The sequence below is a fragment of the Argentina anserina genome, chromosome 4 (genome assembly GCF_933775445.1).
Source record: "Argentina anserina chromosome 4, drPotAnse1.1, whole genome shotgun sequence".
Classification (NCBI taxonomy): domain Eukaryota; kingdom Viridiplantae; phylum Streptophyta; class Magnoliopsida; order Rosales; family Rosaceae; genus Argentina; species Argentina anserina.
In genome coordinates this window covers 14,372,032-14,399,195 of record NC_065875.1, presented here as the reverse complement: position 1 = coordinate 14,399,195, position 27,164 = coordinate 14,372,032, and the positions used below count along the sequence as shown (strand labels likewise).

General features: G+C 40.3%; 2 protein-coding genes across 2 annotated transcripts; both read left to right on the top strand.

Moving 5' to 3' along the window:
* Nucleotides 1-1,928: 1,928 nt before the first annotated feature.
* Nucleotides 1,929-3,163, top strand: LOC126791562 (uncharacterized). The gene is made up of 2 exons (XM_050518028.1): nucleotides 1,929-2,333; nucleotides 2,518-3,163. Exons 1-2 carry the CDS (start codon nucleotides 2,208-2,210, stop codon nucleotides 2,779-2,781), a joined length of 390 nt encoding a protein of 129 aa, XP_050373985.1. The 5' UTR covers nucleotides 1,929-2,207; the 3' UTR covers nucleotides 2,782-3,163.
* A 17,925-nt stretch (nucleotides 3,164-21,088) lies between these two features.
* Nucleotides 21,089-26,916, top strand: LOC126791556 (3-dehydrosphinganine reductase TSC10A-like). Its single transcript, XM_050518017.1, has 4 exons — nucleotides 21,089-21,246; nucleotides 23,868-24,685; nucleotides 24,849-25,139; nucleotides 26,596-26,916. Exons 2-4 carry the CDS (start codon nucleotides 24,007-24,009, stop codon nucleotides 26,601-26,603), a joined length of 978 nt encoding a protein of 325 aa, XP_050373974.1. The 5' UTR covers nucleotides 21,089-21,246; nucleotides 23,868-24,006; the 3' UTR covers nucleotides 26,604-26,916.
* Nucleotides 26,917-27,164: the final 248 nt, after the last annotated feature.

Here is a 27,164-nt window from a genome sequence, read left to right as displayed (position 1 = left end):
TCATTGCCAAGGTGAACTCAGAGATACAAAATAGGCAAATATCACAAATGATTTGGATAGCGGTCGAGTATTAGTTTTACTTGTGGCGATGTTTCTTCCATCTCAATATCTGGTATTCTCAAGTCGGCAATATATGTCCATTCTGAATCTCAACAACATTATCCAGTAATTTCTGTCCTATGTTTTCGTATGGTATTAACTAACGACATCAAGTGAGGAAATTTATTCCCGGAAACTACTAGTAAAATCCGTTAAATCACCTCAGCTAACTATCCTGCAGAATCTCTCATTCGACATATATAACGTCTGCGTACTATGGTTCAAATCTACATGCTCACTAGACAATACAGCATATTATCAAATCTTCATGTCGGTTAGACGATAAAATCAAGCACGGTATTTACTTATGCATGGTACGGACTACGGACGTACCCTGGTCTCTAAGTTACAGAAAAACTGAAACTTGTTGAGGTTGTGCAGCCCGAATTTTGTTCAAAAGCCCAAATTAATTGACGCCAAATTAGAATCAGCTTCTACTTCCATTCTAGGATCCGACTGCGGACAACGATTCCACTCCAAGAAATGAGTAATTTTTTTCACATTAATATTTCTTATTTCAATGCTTGTAATGATAACCTAAGCATTATTATTGTTTGAGGATAATCCTGAGGGTCCATGAACCATAAGCTCAGGCAATGCCAGCCAGAAATGTGGAGGCAGAACGTGGACTACAGAGCACCCACATACAAGTAACTCCAACCCAGTTGCTTTCAGAAAAGAAGAGTAAAAGTTCAAATGCAGTGAGATATATATATATCACTATAAATATCAAGTGGAAACTGGGAAGTAGAATAGTCTTTGTTACTACGTTTGTGCTTGTAAACAAATTACCTGACTGAAACAGATGGAGCCTGGTGTACATGACAGCGCCAGCTCTATGCCTTTCATTGACAGATTCTTCATACCCTGTTATGTTTCTTAAAGGGAGATGGAAAAGTGAGAAGCACCAAACATGTCTATTTTCTCATAGTTATGACTAGTTGCCCCACTCTGCTTGACTCCAAGGGTAGTTTGACAAGGATTTACAGTCTGAGACCGACATGTTCCTTAACCATATCTTATTGTGGATCAAATGTGTGCCATTTTCATCCAATGGTGATATTTTCCTCTCATGCAATGTTTTATTTTCAAGCACCCATCACTTATCTTCTTCTGTCTTATATATACAAGGTGTGAATCTTGCGAGTAGATTCTCTGCCGTGCTTAGGTGCTTCAATTCCGGCCGTGCATTACGATCTTGAGGGTTTCAGCATCTAGATGTGGCACTGGCCAACCCTAGTTTGAAGAAATTTGCCTCAAACTAATTATGCATATATATATATATATATATAACTATTATAACCTGGTTTGTACTTCGGTCAGAGCCTCAATAGAATTTAACGCTCTGTTGATCTTGCCCTAGTTTCTTTAAGACAATTCGTTGAACACTTTGTTATAAACTCTTTGCATGCACGTCTTGGGTAAAAAGAAGCAATTGCATTCAATCACCTTGCAACTTCAATTCATTGATCTTGCATGCTTGATTTATACTTCCACGCAACATTAGATACATGATAAACGTCAAAGATCATACAAACACTAGAGACACACCTTTGGACTCGTGCAACTTAGAATGACACAGCTTCCCCATCAACCCTATTAATTATACTAAAATATCCATAAGGATAATCGATAAGCACTAGGCAACATCAATATACCATATATGACTGTTTATTTGAATCTTGAACCGCAGAATCAGCACTCTCTTTGGAAAAATATGGATGAGAGGCAGAGAACTCATTCACAACCAAGTATCTAAGTTTTGCTAGAGATTTTGAGCCTATCTTGGATCGGATTTGATATCTGAATGTGGGTTGTTGCCGGCTGTTCCTCATCTCTTTTGGGGCAATTGGATAATATGATGACACACTACATGATTCTTGTGGGGGCTCCTAAGACTTAATTTACAGATAGGTCCAACTTCCACTGCTAATACCCCACCTCTCCACATGGCTTCACAACTCCATGTGTACCCATCATCCCCATGCCTCTTTCTCCTATTTAAAATCCTACTGATCGATTCCCCCATTAGATTTTAAGAGAGCTTGAGCTTGAAGAAGAGACTAGCTTGCACAGACCCAATTGCTAGATTGAGCAGAAGAACAAGTATGGAAGTGGCCATGGAGCTTGAAGATGACTTGTTCTTTGCAGACTTGACTAAGCAAATCTCTCTTCTTATCATGGATGATGACGATCAAGATCCTATTTCCACTTGCCCTTCTGTTTCTCTTCAGGTACATAGTTTACCTCGATCATTACGATACCCTTTGTGCACTTTAATTGCTTGATTGTCTTTTAGATTGATTTGAACGAAGAATGCACGGGATCTCATTAGAATTTTGGAAGTTAAGCTTAGTTGGGCGAGCAACGCATGTTATGGTGTTAACTTGGTGTGTACTTTTTTTTCTCTTTTTACAGGCTTTCTCTTGTGAAATTCATCCACCAGCTCAAGTGCCTGCTTATATGTACGAGCAATCTTGCAAAAGAGAAACCAAAGGAACTGGAGTTTTCATCCCGCAATCGACAGTGCCGAGAAGAAAGCAGAACAGGCAAGGGAAATACACTAATGCTTACAACAACACCAAACCCCACAGCAGATCACAAGCTGATCAGCGCAACAGGAAAATGGTTTCCCAATTGCCTTCAGACTTTGCTTTTAGAGCAAGAAATGGAAGAGAGTAGAAGAACAACCGCACGAAGTTTACAATGAAATAAAATTTCCACTGATAAATCCCTTTTGGGATAAGTTTGACCAGGCAATTCAAGGAGTTTATGATACTACGTTTTAAGTAATGGTGATGATGATGTACATGATTGGCAGGGCAAGGAGAACAAAGCTACATATTTTTGTGAGGGGGAGGGCTTAACCAAAGGTTTATAAGCCTCCAATTAGGAACATGTATTGTTTAATGTTAGGTCTGGATTAGAATGAGCTTTTCTAATTCATCAATTAGATGCTGTTAATCAAATTGTTTTATTCATATTTTCTATCAGTTGATAACCAACTCAATAATGTAATGATTATCTTGTTCAGTTAATTCATATGGAAAATGGGATTCTTTCAGTGAAGGTGTAGTAGGATTAAATTTACAATCTTACGAAATCAAAGAAAAAAATTAGCAGATGGTGTGAGACTTTGCGTTATGGTTTTCTGAAAGAACAACTATTTTAATGCTTGGTATCCAGTTAAGTTACCCAGTTGGTGAGCATAAAATCAAACTGGAGGAAGAAGATCTTGGAGAAATTGATTGAGCTGATAAATAATTAAGACCAAAGATCGTTAGCTTGTTGGATCTTTCAATTAGAGAACAAAACTTGGTTTTAATTCATGCGTGGAATAATTGGAAGAGGAAAAGGAGTTGAAATTATTGTATGTACGTGACAGCATGTGAGAAATTTGGTGGGTTGTAAATCGATCTAAAGCGAAGGGAAAAAGCTATCTATTGGGTGTCAATATATGCTCTTGTTCACTATTGGAATCTCTTAGGGGAGTACGAGCTGCATTAATGCTGCATCATTGCTGGCATAAACTTTCAAACTTCACTTTAATCGTGAAATAATTGATCAAACCTCCTTCCTACTAACATTGAGTATGATTAGGCCTAAGCCAAGTGATCGATCTATCTATTAATCCAAGATGAACTAGAAGCTTAATTAGACTAATTGGCTTAATCATTAGAAAAAAAAAAAAGGCTTCGTACTCAATCATTAAATAGTTGAATAATCCGATCCTAGCTCTCCTTTGCAGCAATAATCCTTCAGACTCGTCACTCTCATGTCATTGTTCCGAAGTGCATACATTCCATACGGTATAAGCCATTACTTTCATTTCAGAGGTCATACTCTCCGAGTTTCTTGTACATGATCATGTTTAGCAGTCTGTTTCATTCATTTTCTTGATAGTTTTTTTTTAATTCTCTGTCACCACTTGATAGTAAGCACTCTTAAAAAAAAAACTCGTGAAATATTTCAGATACTAGCAAGGGCAGCCCCTCCATTCTATTTTCCTTGATGTACGTATACATTATGTTATATAGTTATAGTTACGCATGTTTTTTTATCACCTCTTTTATATATATTTAAGATCAAAACGTTCGATAAATTTCCCTAAAATCTCTAACAAACTACTAGTGAGCCCTAGCTAAGTACATAATATTCATGTGATACCTCTAGTTAAGTTGTGTATGTGTTTAAGTTCCAACATTAGTAATGTAACCAATATAAGGCACTGCATATAAGGAGCCTCATTGCTTACTAATATTCCTTTTTGATTAGTCAGTGCTTAGCACTAGCTTAAGTGACTAATAGGGGGTTGGTTTTGCTCCATAAAATCCAGCGTCTCTAGGGTTTCTCAATTTGGCGTTTCGTTTCTCGTCCGACGGCGTGTCTCTTGACGATGTCGTTGGACGGGGTTCTGGTGGGTGGCCAGCCTATTTTGGTGGTAATTCCCTGATATTTAGTGGTGGATGAACGAAGGAAGAGGCATCTTATGATGGTGGTGAGAAGTAGCTAGCTAGTAAATCTGTTGCAGTTGGGGTGCTTTTACTGAGGACTTGTCGTCCGCAAGAGTGGTCCTTTATTTGTAATCTTATTTTGGTGATATATATATATATATATATATATATATATATATATATATATATATATATATATATCTTTTTCTAAAAAAAAGTGACTAATATTCCTACATGCATATAACACTAGCTTACCAATGACATATGAACTAATGAACTAAGAACTCCAGTAAACAAAACTACGTGTTTACATGACGCTATTTTTTTTTTTTTGAAGATGATGAATACTTTCATTTTTATTACAAACAAAAGTCAAGGGAAGACCTCTACATGTCATCTATTACCATCTTTTCAGGGTACATAAAGATTAATGGCAAAAGCCAAATGACACATATCCCGCCCACCTATCTAAACAATAAGTACCATGCATAAGGAACTCCATGATCCAAATGGGAATACAAGAACCAAACTAAACAATTAGGACAAGCCTGACATCTCGTTGGGACACATTGAAAGAGAAAAAAAAACTACAAAAAGACAATAAAGTAAAAGACCCTGAACAAGGCTCAAAACATTGAGCCCCGGCCCAAGCAAAGGACCCAAAAAAAAACCCTAGTGAAGCAGAGCGCCGACATCAGCCCCGCCACCAACAATCGTCCATCCAAGGTGCAGCCCAGTCTCGGTCAGAAGTGCCACCATCATTGGTCTGTTCCATGCTCGTGGCCGTGAAACGATCCCAGATCCGAAAACACACGATCAAGGTAGCTCCAAGCCACCGCACTCACCCTTCACCTATCACTGTTGATTCCAAACACAAACTTTCGACTGCCGACTAAGACAGAGCGACCACGAATGTCCAATCACCGGCCATGGACAAAGCACTATGACTGCAGCCACCAGAGCTTCTCAACTCGCCAACTATGAATGTCTCCCTCAAGCATTCCACCGCCACAATCCATCCGGGAATCGACCATTGACTGGCTCACTCTAAACTCTCATCCAACGGTGGCGTCATCGGACACGCCGTCGGACGAGGATGAAACTTGTAAGTGAGAAACCTAAGGGAGAGCCTCAACAACGAAAGTTGTATCTAAATTTGACTCTCTTGTTTGCAGGACACTAATTAGTGATAGAATGGGACATTAAAATGAGTGGGATGGACAAATTAAGTAGAAGAAAATAAGTAAAAATATCACAAGTCAGGGAATATTTGCTTTGAAATGGATGTAGTCCTATATATATTTATTTTGGTACAGATTTGAGATCAGAGATCTAGATACCAGTTGCCATATAAATCTGTGGTTGATCACTTGGGTGGGTGCCAAACTTGAAACAATCGGTGAATTATTTAACGAACAGAATGAATCCTGTGGGTGACCACTGCCACATTTTGTGTCTTCTCTCTCTGTTTTTGATTTAAACTTGAAAGATGCATTGCAATGAATAGTTATATGACTTAGATTAATCAGAAGTTCAGAACATGCCTGGATTTTCATAAATCAGATTCATCATTTCATGTCATTCCCCGACTTAGAAATTAGAATATTCTACAATGCATCCATATATGTGATACCCTTGATTAAATTGGACAACAAAATTATTATCATTATTGTCATTGTGGTAAATGATGTGATTGTTTGAGTTATTTCAGGGTTAGTTTGATGTTGCTGCGACTTAAAAAAAACTGTTTTTACTGTATTGTAAACAAAAATTAATTTTGAATTAAAACAGGTTTATGTTTGGTAAATCTTAATTTTACAAGTGCTGTTAATAAATAAATAGTAATTTCATTTTATGGTACCTCAGGTATGGTCAATTAGACACTTTAGTACCTAATGTTTCAAAGAGGACACCTTAGTACCTGAACTTATATTTTATGTTACACTTTAGTACTTATGTTGACTTATGTGTTAAATATAAAGGGTAAAATTGACATTTACATAATATTTATTAAAATACTAATACTAATAAAATTTGATGAAAATCTAAAATTTGTGATTTAAATGCCTGAAAATTCTTTTAGTTAATTAAATATAGTCTCGCATAGTAGTTTTGTGAAACGATTGAATTTCATAAATATAAAAGAGAAAAATTCACTAACGGTCTCTGAATTCTTGTGACATGGTCAGTTTGATCCCTGACTTTTAAAATTGATCAATATGATCCCTAAACTCATGTTTTGCTATTAACTAGATCCATCCAACCAAATTTCATCATTGTTTCAATAATTTCATGGCGTGGATCATGCGTGGGCCCCCATAAAAAGAGGCAAATGAGACATATTATTGAAAATAAAGGCCTAAACTTGTTTCCACTCAATATCTCTCCTAATCAGGTCATTTTCTCAATCCTAAACTCGTTTTGTCAACTCTAAAGTTGGCAGGAAGTTGATTTCGATGAAGATTGAGGGTTACAAATGTCATTTGCCCATATTATAGGGGCCCATGCATGATCCACGTCATGAAATTAACGAAACAGTGACGAAATTTGGTTGGATGGATCTAGTTGATAGTAAAGCAGGAGTTGATGGATCATTTTGATCAATTTTAAAGGTCAGAGATCAAACTGACCATGTCACAAAAGTTAAAGGACTGTTGGTCAATTTTTCTCAACATAAAATTGACTTATGTTATAAACATGCCAAAAAATATTAACTTCTACGGGTTGATACAAGAAGTTGTAAGGACAAAACCTTCATAATGACACATACAATAGGACAACTCATTAATCGTATTCATCATCACTTATTCTGGCAACCTATGGTCTAAAAGTACCATTTGAGCATAGACCAAAGGCTAAACTATTGATAAGGCTTAAAAGATTAAGCTCGAAGCTGAGTTTAGATTTAGACCCTAGAGGCCTAGTCTGAACCCACCCATGAACTCTAGATTCCTACCCCGCCTCTTTCACCATCGAACCAGATGTTTGAGTCGTCACTGCCGTTGTCAAAATCCCGACGTCGAATGGAACCCACAACCATTGGCGGGTTTCCTCAAGTCACATCTTTAGATCCATTTCCATGGACCCAGACCCCATCGGGCCAAGAGACGCTCGACCTTCCTCAACATTCTGGCTACCACAATTCAAAGACACCCACGACGGCCAATTCTTCCAGCCACTCAAACCAGCCAAGAGCAGCCTCCACCCACACAATTTCGCCATCAATCCCAAATCCGAGCACCTACTCGACCCTAATCTGAAACATTCAACAACCACCACACCATCTTTGTTGCTTCGCCGCACCGATAAAACAACAACTACCATGACTGAAGCTGCCTTGATCTAACGATCAACGCCGAGAATTCTTCGCACCACCACCTGATAATCAGTAGGAATACCGCCCTTGAAAGAAGAGTATCGCTCCCCTAGAAGCTTAACGTACCAAATGAGGCTCCAAGCTCGTCTCGCACATAACAATACGCCAATTTAAGCTAGCCTTTAAACCTCAATGCATGCAACAACAACTATTTTATTCATTCAAATTTGACAATCACGACGCAGTTCTTAAAGCCATACACCGTCGATTTTAACTACCATACTTCAAGGTCGCCATTGCAAGCACAACGCTGATATGAACCCCAAAAAAGCGATATCGACCTTGAACGACATACCTTTAATGGATATATAGCTTGTTATGCAATTATGCAGATTCGACATTTCCTCAACCCCTAGTGTGATATATGTTAGCTACAATCACACATTCTATATCTTTGGAACAATCTATTACGCAATGATGAAAAAAAGTCAAATTAGACATTTCAGTTAAGGAGCAAACTCTTCATAACTTTCTCTATTTAAAAAAGTATGTAATTATTACATAATTGTATTATCTTTTAGAATTAAAGTAACATAACTGAGATATCAGTTTTTATGTCGCTTTATTCTTTTGGACCCTTGATTCTATTGGCTGCAACAACACATAGGGCCATTTACGCATTTGACATTGCTATTGTGGCCAAATACACGAAGACAAGCCTGACTACAAGTATCTATTGCGCACTATGCGAAAATGATATGTTCATCACATTATTGTGCATCTCTTTGAGCTTACAGTGTACCTAAGATTAACAGAAATAATACAAAAATCCATTAGAAAAATCTAAAAATAAATAATGAAAGCGATACATATCATGAGCGGTTGAAGATGAAATATGTATACTAGTAGAGAAAACCAAGAGAAGCAACAAGCATTGCAAAAAGATATTGGAACTTCATTGTATTGTTTATTGATAACGAGTATACTCACTCGCTCACACTATCAATAATACTCTAGCTCTCTCTATACTTGAGACTTGTCACTGTGATGATAGATGGTACCACAAAAGACTAATTTATATGACAAGGTTCGCTCATCAGTTTAACAACCATTAATTATTGAATTAATGTTTTTACCATGTATATACTTATGTGATTTTGGGTGTTTTTAGTCAGCAAGGATTTTCAATTAGAGGTTGAATTCAACATTATATTGGAAAATCATTTTCTTTTAGGAAAAATTAATTATTGAAGGTTGTTGAAGGAAACATGATTTTTGTGTGACTGGTCAATATAGGAACAATTGTTTTTTGAAAGAAACCACTAGGTTTATAAAAATGAAAATCAAGGCCAGAATAACCATTATATATTCATTTGCTACCATCTCCAAATAGGCAAGAGACTCGTGGGCATACTCACAATAATACATAGCATAGGTCTACTAATTACTAAATTAAGCACGACTTATTCTTCCTACAAACTACGACATATATCATAATTGTAGGACATACTCAAAACAAAACATTAAATTTTATCTTTGCCCTTAGCATTAGGGCTAGCAGAAGCACCAATGAACAAAACAGTAGGAATCAAATCCTTAATTTCTTTCGCCTTTTGTGCCTTTGAAAAAGTTTTATTCTTGGAGCTAAATGGACAATCCCTTTTCATTTTCGGTGTTGTAAGACCCTTAGCATCATCATCTAAACTCGCAGGAGAAAACAATTCACTATGCACCTCCACCAAACCCAATACTTTAGTCGTAAGCTTAAAAGCTGGTGGGGTCGGGCGTGCACGCTTCAAATCTTTCACACAGATTTCAACCAGAACCTCCATCTCCATAGTTGAACTAATAGAGATATCAAATCCAATAGTAGAAAGCCCAGCAGCCACTAAATGACCATTATGCTCAGTCAAATGTTGACCAGTCAACCCCGAAGCAATAGAAAGCCCAACCATGCTAAGCCCATCCACAGTCCTTTCCGAGTCAGATCCAGCCACAGGAGGCCTAATTCCTGGCACAGTCAACGCCGCCTTTTTAGCGGTCAACCCAGAGGATCATCGTGTTGCTGGTTCTCACCCACCGCCGGCACTAGTAGCTGCTCATCTGCTCTCCTGGCGGACCCTTCAACTCCAAAAGCAAATGCATACCATCAAGCAAGCCCACCAACCCGAGCCTAGACTCTGACGCCATCGAACTTTCAGATCCTCCCATCTCCAGCGTCTTTCCTACAACACCATCACAAGCCAAGTCACTATGATGGAAAAGCCCACACTCCATACACAATCCATGACACTTTACATAATGCAAACCAAAATCCACCGAGACCGCCTCTGAGAAATTGAAGATCCGGCGACGAACATCGTGAGCAATGAGGACACGCTGAATAGCTTCTTTCTGGTTGATAGCCCCAAAATCTGGCTTGATGAAGGTACCGATGGAATCCCCAATGCGATGTAGAGCCTTTTCACTCCACATCACCATCGGAAGACCCTGCACCGCCACCCACACATTCAAGAAGTTCAGATCGTCCGCCTTTAGTTTGATGATACCATCATACTCAGCCAAAATCAACATCAAGTTGTTGAAAAACCAAGTTCCTCCAATGAGCACCCGATCTCTGTCCTTCCTATCCTTGAATTGGAAGACAAAAGCGCCTTCCTCCTCCTAACGAATCAAAACCCTCTCCTTGAGACTCAAAATCGATGACATCGCCGCTGCAAACGATGAAATCACCACCTCTTTGTCGCTCAAAATTCTCCCACACAAATAGAAGAAGGAGTCATAGATCGCATCCTCACCATCAACAACCTTATACGCGCCTCCTCAAGCGGCGACAACGCCATCAAGGGCACCCTAGCAGAGCAAAAAGTCGAAGTTGTGTCAATATAGGAACAATTAAATCCTCTTTTTTTTTTATAATGAAGGAACAATTAATTCTAGATAAGAATAAAGAACGAAAATCCTTCTAGACTATGTTGAATAATAATCGTGATTCAATAGAGATTGTATTTTATATTTTACAATTTCGTCTTATTAAAAAAAAGATGTGAAGGGTTTCGTTCTAGCCCATTTTTCTCTCAAATATTTTATACTTCCCTATAATTAAAGACTCGTATAGAGATTAAGGATAAAAATCTAAACAAACAGCGATGTCCCCTCCCTACGGTTTCGACCTAAGAGGTGGGACTAGGCAAGGAAACGAATCATCAAGTAGGTTGATCTAGCAGCGACGAGGTATCCTTTGTCGAGATTGTGTTCCATATCAGATTGTGAAGAGAATGAACGGTTGGGTGAGTGGATCTACCGAGTTCGGAACTTGATGATTTCAATTGATACGTCAACTTGTGACTTTTTGAGGCTGGAAAGGCTTTTGTTTGTATAAGAGGCATCAACGACTCCTTTGTTTTGGCGATTGTGGGTGTGGTGCACTACCTGAGTTATGGTTTGACGAAATAGAGCTCTTTATGGGCTGGTGGAGCGGCAGACCACCAGAGATGTTGCCGGTAGTGGCTGTAGCATCGGTGGAACATGTGACTCAGTTTGGGATTGAGCTCTTAGTCTTTGGCCCAAATTTGAGTTACTTTTATTTTAATTATTGTTTCTTCAAAATCTTGTACATCTACTAGGGTAACTTAATTTTATTCCTAGGATAGTTCACATACTAGTTGTGCCACAATTGCATGTTTATGACAACTAGTTTATTAACATCATAATTAATTCTAGTAGATAAAACTATGTTAGTTGGATAGTGGGCTTGCGTAGATTCTGCGGGTTTTTATTTTATTGTAAAGGACGGTAACTCCTAAGTGAGATTTGCCTTATGATTTTGGGAATTATATATTGAATTGAACCTTACCTTCAAAATTTTGGCAATTATCTATGGACAATGACATAATTTTTTATGTGCGTTTGTAATCTTTCTTCAACTTTTTAAAAGTTGTGTCAAGGTTCCCATGATTAAGTGTGATGCATAGGAGGTGCAGACATTTGAGGGAGTTAAACATATTACATGCCATTTTCAAATGTGAAGGGTGTGTTGTTTTTCTTCTTTGTCGACAAAGGTTATTTTCACCCATGAGGTTTTTTATTACTTGGGAAGGTTTTTATCGAGACAACATTGAATGCACCATATATTTATATCCAAAAATAACGCTCTCTTGATCAGTGTAGTTATCATGGGGAGACACGAGAGGGAGTATATCCCACACTGAAGATAAAACAAAATAAAGATTGGTTGTATTAATTTTTCTTCTTCATTCAAGGTTATTTTTGTCCCATAAGATTTCATTATTCTTGAACAAGATTTTTACCAATGCAACATAAAAGCATTGAACAAACGCGCGACTCAAAGGGGAGTTTGTTATAGTAAAATCACTTTATGTATAGATAGATTTCTTACTTACTACATAAAGTAATTGTTAATCTTTTATAAAATATTACTCTATTTGGCGATTCACTCTCTCGTTTCTTATATTTCTCCTTAAGCATTTACATGATACATCCTTATAATAATAAAATGTGTGGGATTTAGAATAAGGAGAAAGACATAGATCATTGTTTCTCTCTAGGGAGACCAAGATTTTAAGATAGCGTGCAGAGAGAATGACGGAGGATAAAGAGATCTACATTGGCTTGGGTAGGTATATTTATCACCGCGCCGTTAGTGGTTATAGTTTCTTGAGAAGTTGTGCAATGGTGACGTGATTGTTCTCGACAAGATTGTGACTACCGGTAGTTGTAGAATCAAAGGATAATGATTTTGTCGACGAACTTCAAATCTTGATTATTTGATTGCTTAGCGACTAATAGATATTTGTGGATTTGGACTGACGGAGGTACAACTCTGGTTCAAGAGGAGGTTGTGAGATCTTCCTTTCCCTGCATATACATAGGGATCTGAGTTCCTAGAGGGTGATGTCAATGATGGCCAAGTAGGGAGGCCGTCCACCTAATACGGTGCTACTGAAGCCGGTAGAGATGTTGCCGGTGTGTTTTGGTTTAGGATTGACTTGCGTTGGGTCAACCAATTTTGGGCCATAATGCATAGTTCGATTATGCTCATGTGTGTGTCGGCAATTTATGTCTTTGTGAGGAAGTCTAAACGTGCTTGTACCACAATTGTGTTATTCGCAAGTAGCTGATTTAGATGAATAAGTTCATATAAGATGAGAGTGGTTCTCGCATAGGAGGATGCTTCATTGAGAACTTTTGTTCTTGGCTTGTTTTAGCTTCGTATGTAAGTAACCGTGGTATCAAATGGTTTTAGAGATGTATATATATATATATATATATAGGATTTCTGTTAGCTAAGGAGGTCCGTACCAATGGTTTTGATGTTAATTTTTATTTTTTCACCACTTTTCGATCGAATTCCTCATCTCCACCATCTAGTATCTGGATAATATTATGTAGATCATCTTTATAAATTTTCAGCCAATTTGGTGATCGTTAAGACTCTCAAAATCGAAAAACAAATGGATAAACTAAATTTTGTCAAACATGAACCGTTCATATTTTTAACCGAAATACACAATTTTGACGCCCTTAACGATTATCAAATGTCCAAATTGATTGAAATTTTACTGAGATGATCTACACAAATATAATTTAGATACTAGATGATGGAATGAAGAAATTCAATTGAAAAGTGGTGAAAAAATGTAAATCCGCATTAAAATATTGGTGCGGAACTCCGCAGCTAAAAAAACTATATATATATATATGTGTGTGTGTTATTAAATCTATTGAATCAAATTCAAATTCTAAAAAACAAAAAATACGTGTCAAATTTGGATTTGATGCAGGATGAAAATAATTGTGTATTATTGAATGATATGGTGGCCTATATATAGGCATTTACAAAACCACAATCCCGTAGGATTCGGAGTCCTAATCTATTACGGAGATGCTAATCTATCTCCTAACAGGAAACCTATTAGGCTAAGACACACATAAGGGTAGAATAGTAATTCTCCCGGAACACTCCCCCTTGTGTCGCATGCCTAGGTTGCATGGTGCACATATCGTTGCCTCGGTAAAAACCTTGTCAAGCAAAACAAAAACCTCTTGGGTAAAACAAAAGCTTGATCGAAGGGAAAAAGAGCACAACGCACCAACTACTTAAGGATCTTAACATGTTATGTAGACTCCCCCTGAAGTCTACCAAACTCTAGTGTTCCGATAAACGACGCATACCAATGCTCTTAACATGTTTCACAAAAGTAGATTTAGGCAAAGACTTGGTGAACAAATCCGCAACATTGGATTCTGAACTCACTTGATTGATCTGAACATTCAAGAACTTCTGTTGTTGAATGTTGTAGAAGACCTTAGGCGAAATATGCTTGGTGTTGTCTCCCTTGATAAAATCTAACTTTGTCTGCTCTATGCAAGCAGCATTAACTTCATAAATGCACGTAGGTTGATCAGTTGTAGAGACTAATCCACAAGAATCACGAATATGGCGAACAAGTGATCGTAGCCAAACACATTCTTTAACTGCTTCATGGAGAGCGATGATCTCCGCGTGATTCGAAGAAGTAGCAACAAGAGTTTGCTTTGTGGATCTCCAAGATATCGCCGTATTCCCAATGGTGAACACATAACCGGTTTGAGAACGAGCCTTGTGAGGGTCAGAGAGGTACCCTGCGTCGGCATAACCAACTAACAAGTTGTTTGGAGTCTTTGCATCGGGGGAAAGAGCTGCACGGGACCGGTTGCTGCTCTCGGCACCACGCACGGTCTCCACGCCATGGCGGCCGGCGGCGTCGCTGCGGCGTACGGCGGCAAGGCCGGGGTCGGCGACGGTGGTGGTGTGGGGAGATACCGTGGCGGTGTTCTCTCTGCAATAGGGGTAGAACAATCCCATGTCAAGGGAACCTTTCAAGTATCGAAACAAATGCTTGATTCCATTCCAATGACGTAGCGTAGGCGCGGAGCTAAATCTAGCTAATAAGTTCACTGCGACAGATATGTCCGGTCTAGTGCATTGAGCAAGATACAATAGTGCCCCAATCGCACTAAGGTATGGAACTTCAAGACCAAGAACTTCTTCATCATCCTCTTTAGGACGGAAGGGATCCTTCTTGATATCTAGACTTCGGACGACCATGGGAGTAGACAATGGACTGCATAGATCCATATTGAAACATCGAAGAATCTTCTGCGTGTAATTTGACTGATGCACTAAGATGCCGTCGGCCCTATGCACAAGCTCAAGGCCGAGACAGAATTTCGTCCTCCCTAGGTCTTTCATCTCAAATTCCGATTTCAAATAAGACACGGTCTCTTCAATCTCATCAAGAGTACCGATTATGTTCATGTCATCAACGTAGACCGCAACGATGACGAATCCGAAATTTGTCTTTCGTATGAACACGCATGGGCATAGTTCATCATTCTTGTAACCCCTTCTCACCAAGTATTGATGCAACCGATTGTACCACATTCTTCCGGATTGCTTTAACCCGTACAATGAACGACGTAATCTGACTGCATGAGCACTCCGTGGTCTGGAGGCACTTGATGGAGGTAAAGGTAGTTCCTCTGGAGCTTTCATGTATATCTCTGCGTCAAGATCCCCATAGAGATAAGATGTGACCACATCCATAAGCTGCATGTTTAGTCTTTCGGACACTACCAGACTAATAAGGTAGCGGAATGTAATGATGTCCATAACAGGAGAATAAGTCTCTTCATAGTCAATACCAGGTCGTTGTGAGAATCCTTGCGCCAGGAGTCTTGCCTTATAGCGCACGATCTCGTTCATCTCATTACGCTTACGAACGAAGACCCATTTATGTCCAACAGGTTTGACATCTCTTGGAGTCAATTCAACCTTTCCGAAGACTTCTCGCTTCGCTAATGAGTCAAGTTCTGCCTGGATTGCTTCCTTCCACTTCGGCCAATCTGCTCTGCGTTCGCATTCAGCTACAGAGCGAGGTTCAACGTTGTCTTCAGATATGATCTCATGTGCGACGGAATAAGCGAAAACGTCATCAATGCATGTAGTGGCTCGGTTTCGGACCGACTGCTCACTTGTGTAGTTCACTGAGATTTCGTTGTTCTCTGGCATCAAACAAGGTTCCATAGCGTCCCACGGTAACACTTGAGTTGATTCATGGACATAGCTGTAATCAGAGACAACTTCATACGATGGTGATTCATCGTTAATGATGCGCTGTGCCTTAGTCATTCGCTTCTTTCTAGGTTTTGAATCCCTAGAGTTCATCGGTCTCCCCCTTTTCCTTTGAGGAGCCGAGGCCGAAGCTGCTCCATGCCGGGCCATCTCGGCATCGTCGCCACAAGGGGCGCCGGCAACACCACGGCGTACGGTGGTGCCAACGTTGCTAGGTCCAGGAGCTTGTTTTCCACGCCCGTATTTCGGGACATCCAACCGTGCCGGTACGTTCGCAGCGGGTATGTTTGATCTCGTCATTTTAGCAATATCTACAAAGTCATCGGGCATCGAATCCGCGACTTTCTGGAGGTCGATAATGCGTTGCACTTCTAACTCACTTTGAGCAGTGCGGGGATCATAATGAGACATAGTGGGGACACACCACGTCAATTCCTGACGTTCATTTGGAATGATAACATTCCCATCTCCCCCTAACGACGGGAAGCATGTCTCATCAAAGTGACAATCTGCAAATCTTGCAGTAAATAGATCTCCGGTGGTTGGTTCTAAGTAGCGGACAATCGTTGGAGAATTATAGCCAACATAGATACCTAATCGTCTCTGAGGACCTATCTTAGTACGCAGCGTAGGCGTAATAGGCACTTAAACGGCGCAACCAAAGATCTGTAAGTGTGAAATATTGGGTTCGTAACCAGTTACCATCTGGTACGCACTAAACGCTTGGTTAGCCGCGGGTCGGAAACGAATAAGTGTCGCTGCATGCAACACTACATATCCCCACGCAGAGACCGGCAGGTTAGTACCCATAAGCATTGCCCGAGCAACAAGCTAAATACGCTTGATGGTAGCCTCTGCTAGACCGTTCTGTGAATGAACATGAGGAACAGGATGTTCAACTTCGATCCCAATAGACATGCAGTAATCATCAAAAGTTTTGGAGGTGAATTCTCCAGCATTATCCAAACGAATGGATTTGATAGGATAATCGGGGTGGTGAGCCCGAAGTTTGATGATCTCAGCTAATAACTTGGCAAATGCAGCATTCCTTGTGGATAGCAAAGCGACGTGTGATCAACGCGTCGATGCATCAACCAATATCATAAAATATCGAAAAGGTCCGCATTCTGGTTGAATAGGTCCACAAATGTCACATTGGATACGTTGTAAGAATGGAATGTTCTCGGTTGAAGCCTTAGCAAAAGAAGGACTTCCTTGAAATTTAGCAAGAGAACAAGCTTTGCAAAACGAGCGATGGGCATCAGAAATTGCCATGGAGGCATTTGAAAGCACGGGAGGCATCACAAGCTCCTGTGAAGGAGGGGATGCGGCCACCGACGACATGAAAAACGTGGAGCTGCCGAGTGAGGCATGCTTGGCCACACCATGCGGTGCATGGGTAGGCACGGCCTCACCGTGCGGACCACGGGTGAGGTGATCCTCCAATCGCTTCCGGGACTTGAAAAATGGATGACCATGTGAATTCTTAAGAATTCTAATCATCATATCACGTCCAGGGTGCCCGAGACGGGCATGCCAAAGCATATAAGAGTCTGAATCACAAAAGTTGCGTTCAACCGCATATGATTCAAAGATCCGAATGGAAGTAAGATACAAACCATTCCCAAGACTCTTCATCTTCTCTAAGATGCGGCGATGACCTGCTTTCTCAGAGGTAAGACAAAGATATTCCTCTCCATTCTCAACATAAGTATCGAGGTGAAAACCATTGGCACATATGTCCTTAAAACTTAGCAAGGTGTGGGGAGACTTCGGCGCATAAAGAGCGTCTACGACGTTAAGAGTCGTACCATTAGGCAACATGAAAGAAGCTGTGCCTCTTCCTTGAATGATGGATTTCGAGCCAATCATTGTAGTCATCGAAGAAGTCGAAAACACTAGATCCGTGAACAACTGCATGTGCCGTATGACAGTGTGGGTGGTTCCGCAATCAGCTAGACATTCGATTTCACCGCGGGACATCTACAAAATGACAATTAAGAGAGTCAGTGACACGGGAACAATTCTATACAATACGCCGTAGGATATTGTAAGAATGGGAATCGGAACAAAGGTCGATCCCATCGAATGTATCACATGGCAATAGTACCACATTCTTCAACTAAAGAGTTGGAAATCATGGTATTGAAGCAGTGAAATACCAAACAGTAAACTAGGGTGGTATAAACCATCCAAAAATGGTGTGGAAAATACACACAAAGAGTGCCGGTGAGTGCATATAACGGACTTGGAGAAAACCGGAAAAACAAACCGGAAAACCATGTCAAAAGAACTCAAAACCGGGTGAATTTTGGACGAGGAAAACGTGGCAGCAGGGACTGCTGCAATATTCCAGAAAAATGACGAGAAACGACGGAAAAATCGTCGAAAAAACTCGTTGGAAAACCGGCGGCACCGATTGCCGGAAAACCGGCCGGCGGCGGTCGAAACTGGCCGGTATGGAGGCCGGAACTTCAGGTCCGACAGGGGACGCCTGCATGAACCGGGTGGCGGTGCCGGAAACGCCGGGAAATGGCCGGAAGACGGCGAATACGCCGGCAAAATGTGCCGGAAACGCTGGAATAGTAACCGGGTCCGGCCAAGGAAAAACGACGTCGTTTTCGACGTTCCGAGGTTCGTTTTCCGAATTTTAAGTTCCAAATTCACAATGTAGTGCTATTGGGGTCCCATGTGACCCAAAAGCGTCCAATTTAAAAACCACGTGAGTTGCACACGTTGATCATCATGCTAAGTGTCGGGTAAATAAAATTCTCAAAGAGATCGTCTTGTAAGCAAGAAATGAAAAATTTTATTGAATGCCAATCTTTAATACATCACACATGAACTTCTAATTCCAAAATCAAAAGACTATTACAAAGTCAATGAAAATAACAATGGCAGTCGGCCATAACAATACTTGAATCATAAAGCTAAAGAAGCTAAAACGACTAATCAAAGTCGGGAGTATCCATGGTAGCAACCGGAGGCCTAGCCTTAGAAGCAAGGGGCTCGGGCTTCATGGAGATATGGTGAGTCTCGATCTCATGGTCCTCATCCACATGATTCGATTCGGGTTGTAGAAACTTCTTGTAGGCGGAGTAAGCCTTGATCATCTCTTTGCTAGCGCGACAATCGCGATTAAAGTGCTTGAAGGAGCCACATTTGAAGCATGGAGACTTGCCATTACCGGAAGTGGAGGCATTAGGAGGCGCACGGCCTCCTTGGAGTTTGGGACGGGGACGGCCTCCCCCAGAGGGTGCGGCGCCGCCACCATCAGGGGTCCAAGTATTGGACCGAGGCCGAGATCGGCCTTGTTGCCTCCCACCACGAGAGTTGTTATTTTGGTGCTGATATGGAGCGTTCCTTGATTGATTCTTTTGCTTAGGAGCTTTCCCATAGTTAGACTGTGGCGTAGAAATTCTTTTAGTGCCAACAGGTCTATTGTTGTTGTTGAGGAGAATCTCAGAATGTCTCTCCTTCTTAGCCAAGAGTGCCATTAAGTCGGCAAAAGACCGGATCTTCCCTTCCTCTACATGAGTGCAGTACGTATGAGCTTGAACCTCATAGTTGATTGGAAACGTGTCCAATGTCTTATTGAGAAGATCTAGGTCGGTCTTGATGACACCAACGGTGCCAAGATCGGATTGCAAGCATAGTATATCCTAATTGAAATCATCAACTCTCTTATAGTCCAATAGACAGATGTTATCCCATTTAACGGTCAATTCAGGAAGAAGCTTATCATGAACGTTGTTGTACCGCAAGCGTAGTTTGTCCCATAATTCTTTAGGATCTTTTACGTTCAAGTATTGTCTCTTGAGAGTTGCATGGATGTGACGTCTCATGAAGATGAGAGTCTGAGTCTTAGCCATGGGTGGGAAATCAGCAGGAGGGTCGGCAAACATGCCTTCAATCCTTCGGCTCTCGAAAGCGAGTTCCATGTCGGAAACCCAGCGGTGGTATTCCTTTCCTTCTAGATCAAGAAGGCCAAATTCCGGTCGAGATGGCGATGACATCTACAAAACGAATACGGAATCGATTATATTCAAGTGTAATAGGAATTAGAAGGGGTGACGTATATGGTCACAAGAAAAAATCGATGCAAGCGGCGATACTCATGATCGCACCCAAAACAGCGGTGCACTCAGGCGACCACACGAAAATCGATTAACTTCCCTTTCAAAACAATTGTGACTCCCCCAGGACCGTCACACAGAAAACATCGACCAAGAGGGGAAACCCATCCCTCTATAGTCTCATCGGCGTTATAAGAAAGGCCGGAATTAAGACAAGAAGAAGGCTAATAGCGCCCGATATAATATATATGTACGTTCAAAAGCGGGAACGTTTATGAAAAATTTACCTTTGAAGGTTTGTAGTACACGGGAGTAGCTTCTCTTGAGCGAAGTCCTTGCTTGTGAATTTCACGTCTCTTGCGTGAATATGCGGGAGGAGCAATTTTGAATGCTTTGATGCGGGGACTTGCGGGTGCAGGGGCTGGGCCGCGTGCAGGGCTGCGGGCAGGGGCTGGCTGTAGGGGCTGCGGGGAGGGCTGCGTGCGGGGCTGCGGGGGGGGGGGGGGTTGCAGGGGCCGCGATGCGGCGGCTGCAGGGGCGGCGAGCAGGAGGTGCGCCGGCGAGGAGATGCCGGAGCTTGGAATCGACGGCTGCCGGCGGAGGAGAAGAGAGAGGAAAAAAAAATTAGGGCTCTAAAAGTTCAGGGTTTTAGGGCAAAGTGCGTGATAACGTGATGCAGGATGAAAATAATTGTGTATTATTGAATGATATGGTGGCCTATATATAGACATTTACAAAACCACAATCCCGTAGGATTCGGAGTCCTAATCTATTACGGAGATGCTAATCTATCTCCTAACAAGAAACCTATTAGGTTAAGACACACATAAGGGTAGAATAGTAATTCTCCCGGAACAAGATTGAAATTATTTTTTATTGGAGATTGAAATGTAGATGCTTTCAAAATAATTTATAAAATTGAAAAAAAATAATTTATCACCTTTTATTACTTATTCTTTTTTGTTATTAGTGCACGTCTGGGTCAATAATTTGCAGGCGGGGAGGGCAAAGTGACAACCCAGCCAAACTGTGACAGAGAAGAGATTGAAGGCAAAGCAAGGAGATCGATACCCACTTAAGGCACAAAATTTGCATTCTTAAACTCGCAACTCAGCCGACTAAAGAAGAGAAGAAGCCGCTTTAAAGTCTTCACTCATTCATAAGGTTGGTCATTTGTTTATTCCAAGGTTTCTTTGATTTCTGTTTAGTATTGGGTTCCTGTTTATTGAACTTGAAATCTCAGCTGTAGAATCAAGATTTATAAAATCCCAGTTCCATTCCATTTGGTTATGATGATTGCAAGGTTTCGTTTTTAGTACTGGGCTTATGTGAATTGAATCTGAAAATTTCGCAATGGAATCAAGATTGATTTTTCAAGGTAAAGGTTTGGATCCCGTAACACAAATAGAGACTTGTTGTTACGGCATATGGATTTAGGGTTCCTTCTTTCGTCTGTTCTGGACATCAGATCTCATTCAATCATAGCATGAGATACATGGATGAAGCTCATGAATTGAAGATCCAAAGTAGATAATCTTTGGATAATTTCAACTGTGGCCCTTTCATGGTAGTGAGTGATTAACATAATAAGGATTTGAGTTGTTACATAATACGTGAGCACTGCAGAATGATAAAGAAAAATCCATTAGTCTCAACTGTACAATTGAAATGAATGGTAAAGTTTGCACTTCCCTTTTATTTTGCTACCATCTGATTTGAAACAGAATGAGAATTCTGTTCAGTTCTGTAGTACGTGATCATATTACAAGCACTATTGTTATAAACCTACTTTAGAATGCTTTAGCTTTTACTATGAAAAAATTTAAATCTTATTTTGCTTCACACCCCAATATGGCTGGATAGACTAGGTTATTGCCCCCCCCCCCAAAGAGTCTGATCGAGTTTGCATTCAACTTATAAAGCATCCCTACTTCATTCCATAGCAGGATTTATGATGATCCCTCCCTGTAACAAATACTAATGCATTTTACAAATTTGAATCCAACTTGGCCTTCCATCATTGTAATGGTGGCCAGACTTTTTTTGCATCAGCATAGTACCATTTCTTCTAAGTCTCTAAATCATCATGCTTTATTGTGAAATAAGCACAACTCTTAAATTGGTTTTACACTGTTCATGGTTAGCTGTTTAGACTAAACCTAAACTTATGGAAGATAAAATCTTGACCTCCAAGACTTTCACATTTTGTGACACTCAAACTTCTTGCTTTCTACAATCAAGAACTCAAAGTGCCTAGGTGATTCTGATTTATACTCCTGATTGCTTCTCTGCATCGCATCTCTGGGAAGAAGCTGTGGGATGATAAGCATGAGGTTTCATTCCACTACTTGCTCAGTCTGTATTCAGAGAAAGCCAAACCCAGATATAGAATAGATCACTCTTTTGGTTATTTCTGTTGAACTTATCCAAGTTTAGGTAAGCTTCTCAATCTGCATCCTCAGTTCAATATGTTTTATCCAAGCAGCCATATGTTGTTAGGTAGCTGATCTTTTATTCAACCGGTTTGAATTTAAATTGCTATAGTTCAGCTCTCATCTGTTGGTTTATTTGTGGCTGAGCTTTTGGGTAGTCTGTTTGGCAGTGTTTTATTGTTGTTGGTCTATGGGGGAATATGCTCTCTGATTATGTTCTTCTTTTTAATTCAGTATGCTAATCTGTAATGGTGGTAAGTGATAATATATAATCTCTTTGTAGGCAAGTGATTCCTCATAGAGTGAGCAATGTGGTATAATATAGACTTAAATTTTGTGCATCATATTGTTTTAGGATCTTCCTAAGTGTATCAAATGTAGAGGCATGGTGGAGAAGAAGTTTCAAACCTAAAAGAGAGGATATCATGTATAAAAGAATATTTAGAACTTGCCTCATGTTGATATATACCTTTACCTGTATTAGCTCCATAGACATGGTTCCCTCAGTCCGTACATGCTAAAGAATATTGAAGATTAATGACTGATGAAAATATTAGTAATCGACAGTTTAAGTTTTCAAATTGAGGCTTATTGTATGTGATGTTTTGGCAGTTATCAGTTGTGTACTAGCTCCTATGACAATGTCGTATCTTGGTACAGACACTTTGATACATGAACGGGTCGAAGTTATGTTTTGGTCCGAGTTGTATATCATGCTTCAATAATTCTTTGATACATGAACAGAAGGTTAGGGTCAGTCAAAATTATCTTCACATCTTGAACTTCCCTTCAGTCAAAATTATTGTTTTATTATATTAGTGTACTCTCTCTCTCTCTCTCTCTCACACACACACACACGATATATATACAGACACACACACACATACTATTTAAAAAGCATAAAGGGAGTGTGGATTGCAATTCTTGGATTGTAAACTTTCAGCTTCCTTATTTCAGTGTACACCAAAAAAAATTATTGGTTGGGATATGTCTTTTGAAGTTTAAAATTTTGCTTCTCATTTCCTTTTGGGTATCAAGTTCTCATGATGTGGAGATATTTGCTTTCTTGGACATGTGATGGTGGCAAATAGCCATTATTACTGATTTCTAGTTTCTCTAGGAATGATTGTTTTTTCTGTTGTTTTAGGATTTACTGTTTCTTTTGATTAATAGGTTATTTACTATTTAGTAGTATTAGGAGTTATTTCCTAACAGAAGGTTAGGTTCACTAGAATTTTTCTCTGCAATATGTACTAATTCAAATTAAGATGCTAAATATGTTTCATATAAATTGTCCCTTTTCAGATTGTGCAAAGGCTCAACTACCTTGTTTTTTATGTGTTGGTTTTGAAGGTATCAATTGGAACTGTGTAAGAAAGCTTTGGAGGAGAACATTATTGTGGATAGACGTAGATACCCCTGTTAATACCCACATCGTTGCCTTGAAACCTTGCTACCACTACTAGTCTTTTTAAACTCCACACAACGATCAATGGTGGACCCCAACCTCTCCTTCCTCTCTCTCCTCCTCCTCCCTCTTGCCCTTCTCCTCGTTCTCTACCTCATTGTCCGCCCGCGCCCCACCACTGTCCCAATCAAGAACCGCCACGTCTTCATCACCGGTGGATCCAGTGGTATTGGCCTTGCCCTGGCCCACCAGGCTGCTTCCGAGGGCGCCAGGGTCTCCATCCTTGCTCGCTCCCTCAACAAGCTCGAGGAGGCGAAGAACTACATTCAGCTCTCCACCGGCATCGATGTCGCTGTCTTCGCAGCTGATGTCCGCGACTATGAAGCCGTTTCCAAGGCGGTCGAAGTGGCAGGCCCAATCGATGTGTTGGTCATAAACCAGGGAGTGTTTGTCCCTGGGGAGCTGGAGAAGCAGGGATTGGATGAGGTCAAGTTCATGCTGGATGTCAATTTGATGGGTAGCTTCAATATGATCAAAGCTGCTTTGCCTGGAATGAAGAACAGGAAGGAGCGCGGACCAGGTTCAATTGCTCTAATGTCATCGCAGGCCGGTCAGGTGGGGATTTACGGCTACACAGCTTATTCTGCCAGCAAATTTGGGCTCAAGGGTTTGGCTGAAGCTCTGCAGCAAGAGGTCATTGCAGACGGCATTCATGTTTCTCTGATTTTCCCTCCAGATACCGACACGCCTGGACTCACTGAAGGTAAAATAAACCAAGAGTCATGAATAATTATTGTCAATGGTAGCAATATGGAATTTTGTAGCATCAAATTTTGCATTTTGTGTCTGCATTTCGACATTTTGATTAGGGATTTATGAATTCTTTCGGTTACTACTGTAAATTTGAAGTGTGCGCTCAATTGCAGAAACTAAGATGAGGCCGCAGCTGACCAGCATTATTGCGGAATCATCTGGTTCAATGAAAGCCGAGGACGTTGCGAAGAAAGCTTTGGATGGAATCAAGTCTGCTTCCTTTATTGTTCCTTGCAACTTTGAAGGGTTCATGTTGTCCATTGCCACTGCCGGGCTATCGCCTCAGAGATCATATGTCATGGCATTTGTGGAGGTGGTTTCTGCTGGTGTATTACGGATCGCTGCTCTGGGATTTCAGTGGAATTGGTATACAAGTATACACAAGTGGCACAGACAAAACAAAAGTAAGTGGACTACTCTTTCATTTCATTGCTTGAATAAACTGGTTTGGTATTGAATTCGATATACTGCCTAGACCATTACGTTTCGTAAGCACAGTTGCCAGTTGTTTCGAATAGACTCTCTGTCACTCTCATTCTATCATGACAAGCAAGTTGCCTAGTTTTGAGGCCTGTTAGCTTTCACTATCTCTTGATGCTGCATGCACTTTAAAGGAAAGCATATTATTATCATTATAAAAGATAGTTAAAGAACTTAAATTTTGAAAGGAGCATTTATGGTCAGTGTCTACTTTAAAGACTGACTTCCTAACTAAAAAACCGATGATGGCATTTATCAAAACCCTTTAAGCTGCTTTCTGCAGCAACCAGCTAAAATACTAAACACTCAGCTGGGTGTTTGGAGAAATGGTTTTATCACAGTCTCAACTTCAGCACAATCAATTCTTATAATTGATCATACTCGGTGGAAATTAAGCAAAACCCGTAATCTACTAATCCAATGAAAGTGGGAGCAAAATAATGAGACTACAGCTAAGTGGTAGATGAATTTCTGAATAATCAGTACTGGTGAAAATTGATGTAGGACTGGGAATGTGGGAGAAAATTAAGATACTGATTAAGATAAGACATGAAAAACTCACGGAGTCAGAGCTTAAGTACCGGTTTGAAAGGGATCTGTCACGGCTGCTTTTCTAGCTCTGTGGCAGCCTTGGGTTTGGGCTCTTTGATATCAGTGTTGTCGAGGTACTTTACGGTGGTTGGAAATAAATGACTGAGAACTTGAGAAGAGATCGGGTTGAGATTTGGATCAGAAACCTGTTAACATCCGTCTTAGAATAACCGCATGACCACATGCTGTCAGTATCTAACATCGTTGGTGTGCTGAATACGCTCCCTCGTTTCCTTGCTATTTTGGTTTTTTGTTTGTGCTACAAGCCTATAGGGTATATTGATTATAGATGCACCACCTAGAAAGGTGAAGACTATATAATGGTGCATGGGGTGTAATATAATAGATAATGACTTAAAATGAAAATACAGACATCATAGGATTCCCCTGCTGCTTGGTAGGAGACTAGGCTTTGTGTAGCTGGTTTCCAATTATTGGAGAAGAGGAAGGCTCTGGTGCTTCCCCTATGAGTTGATTGGAGACATAAGTGTAATTCCAACCAGCCAGATAGTTAGTGTATTCTAGTCATTTGTTTCTGCTGTATGCAGCATCTTATTTATCTGGTGTATTGAGACTTAGGAACTAGCTTCCCATTTCGTTATTCATATTTTTCATAATGGCATATGTTCATTGTTTGTCCAACCACATTGTATCTTAAGAACCCTCTTTTCCTTCCAAGAAACACTCCAAGAATCTGGTTGTTTCCTTGCCTGTGATGATTATCCTGCATTGATTGCTTATCAGTAACACTGACAGAAATTTCAATTATCGTGTTACTTCTCCTTTCAGGCACCTGAAGTGCTTGCTGCAGGATTTGGTACAAGTTAGATTTTGAAGTTAGCCGAAAGTGGATTTTGGCAATTGAATCATAGCCCTGAAGACAGCAGCTCAAAGGAGAATTTCAATTTTTGACCACCATACATTCATGGAGTTTTAGACTTTAGGACAGGGAAGCCAAACAGATTTTTAAACGTTTAGGCTTTGATTTCCATTCTTAGACTATCGTTCATGTTTATCGATCAGGTGTTTGATAAAGTGTACCGATAATTGGAAATGAATTCGCCCTGTTTCAATAATAAATATTCAATGTTTTTCTTTAATGATATGCGTTCCTTGTTGCAAAACTTAACTGAAAGTCTAAAAACGCAAGCTTATTCGAGCACGGAGCATCAGCAGCGGGGAACCAAATTTGGGTCCAAAATGGAAGGAATTAGCTTGTAGTGGGACATAACTTTTGTTTAGACCCAGAAGTCTGTTATGGCGTTCTGCAATGGAAGAATGAGTAATTGTTTTGGATCCAATTGTTTTTGCGTAATTTGCAACCAAATTTGACTGCTTTGAGTCTTAAAAAAGTCCTA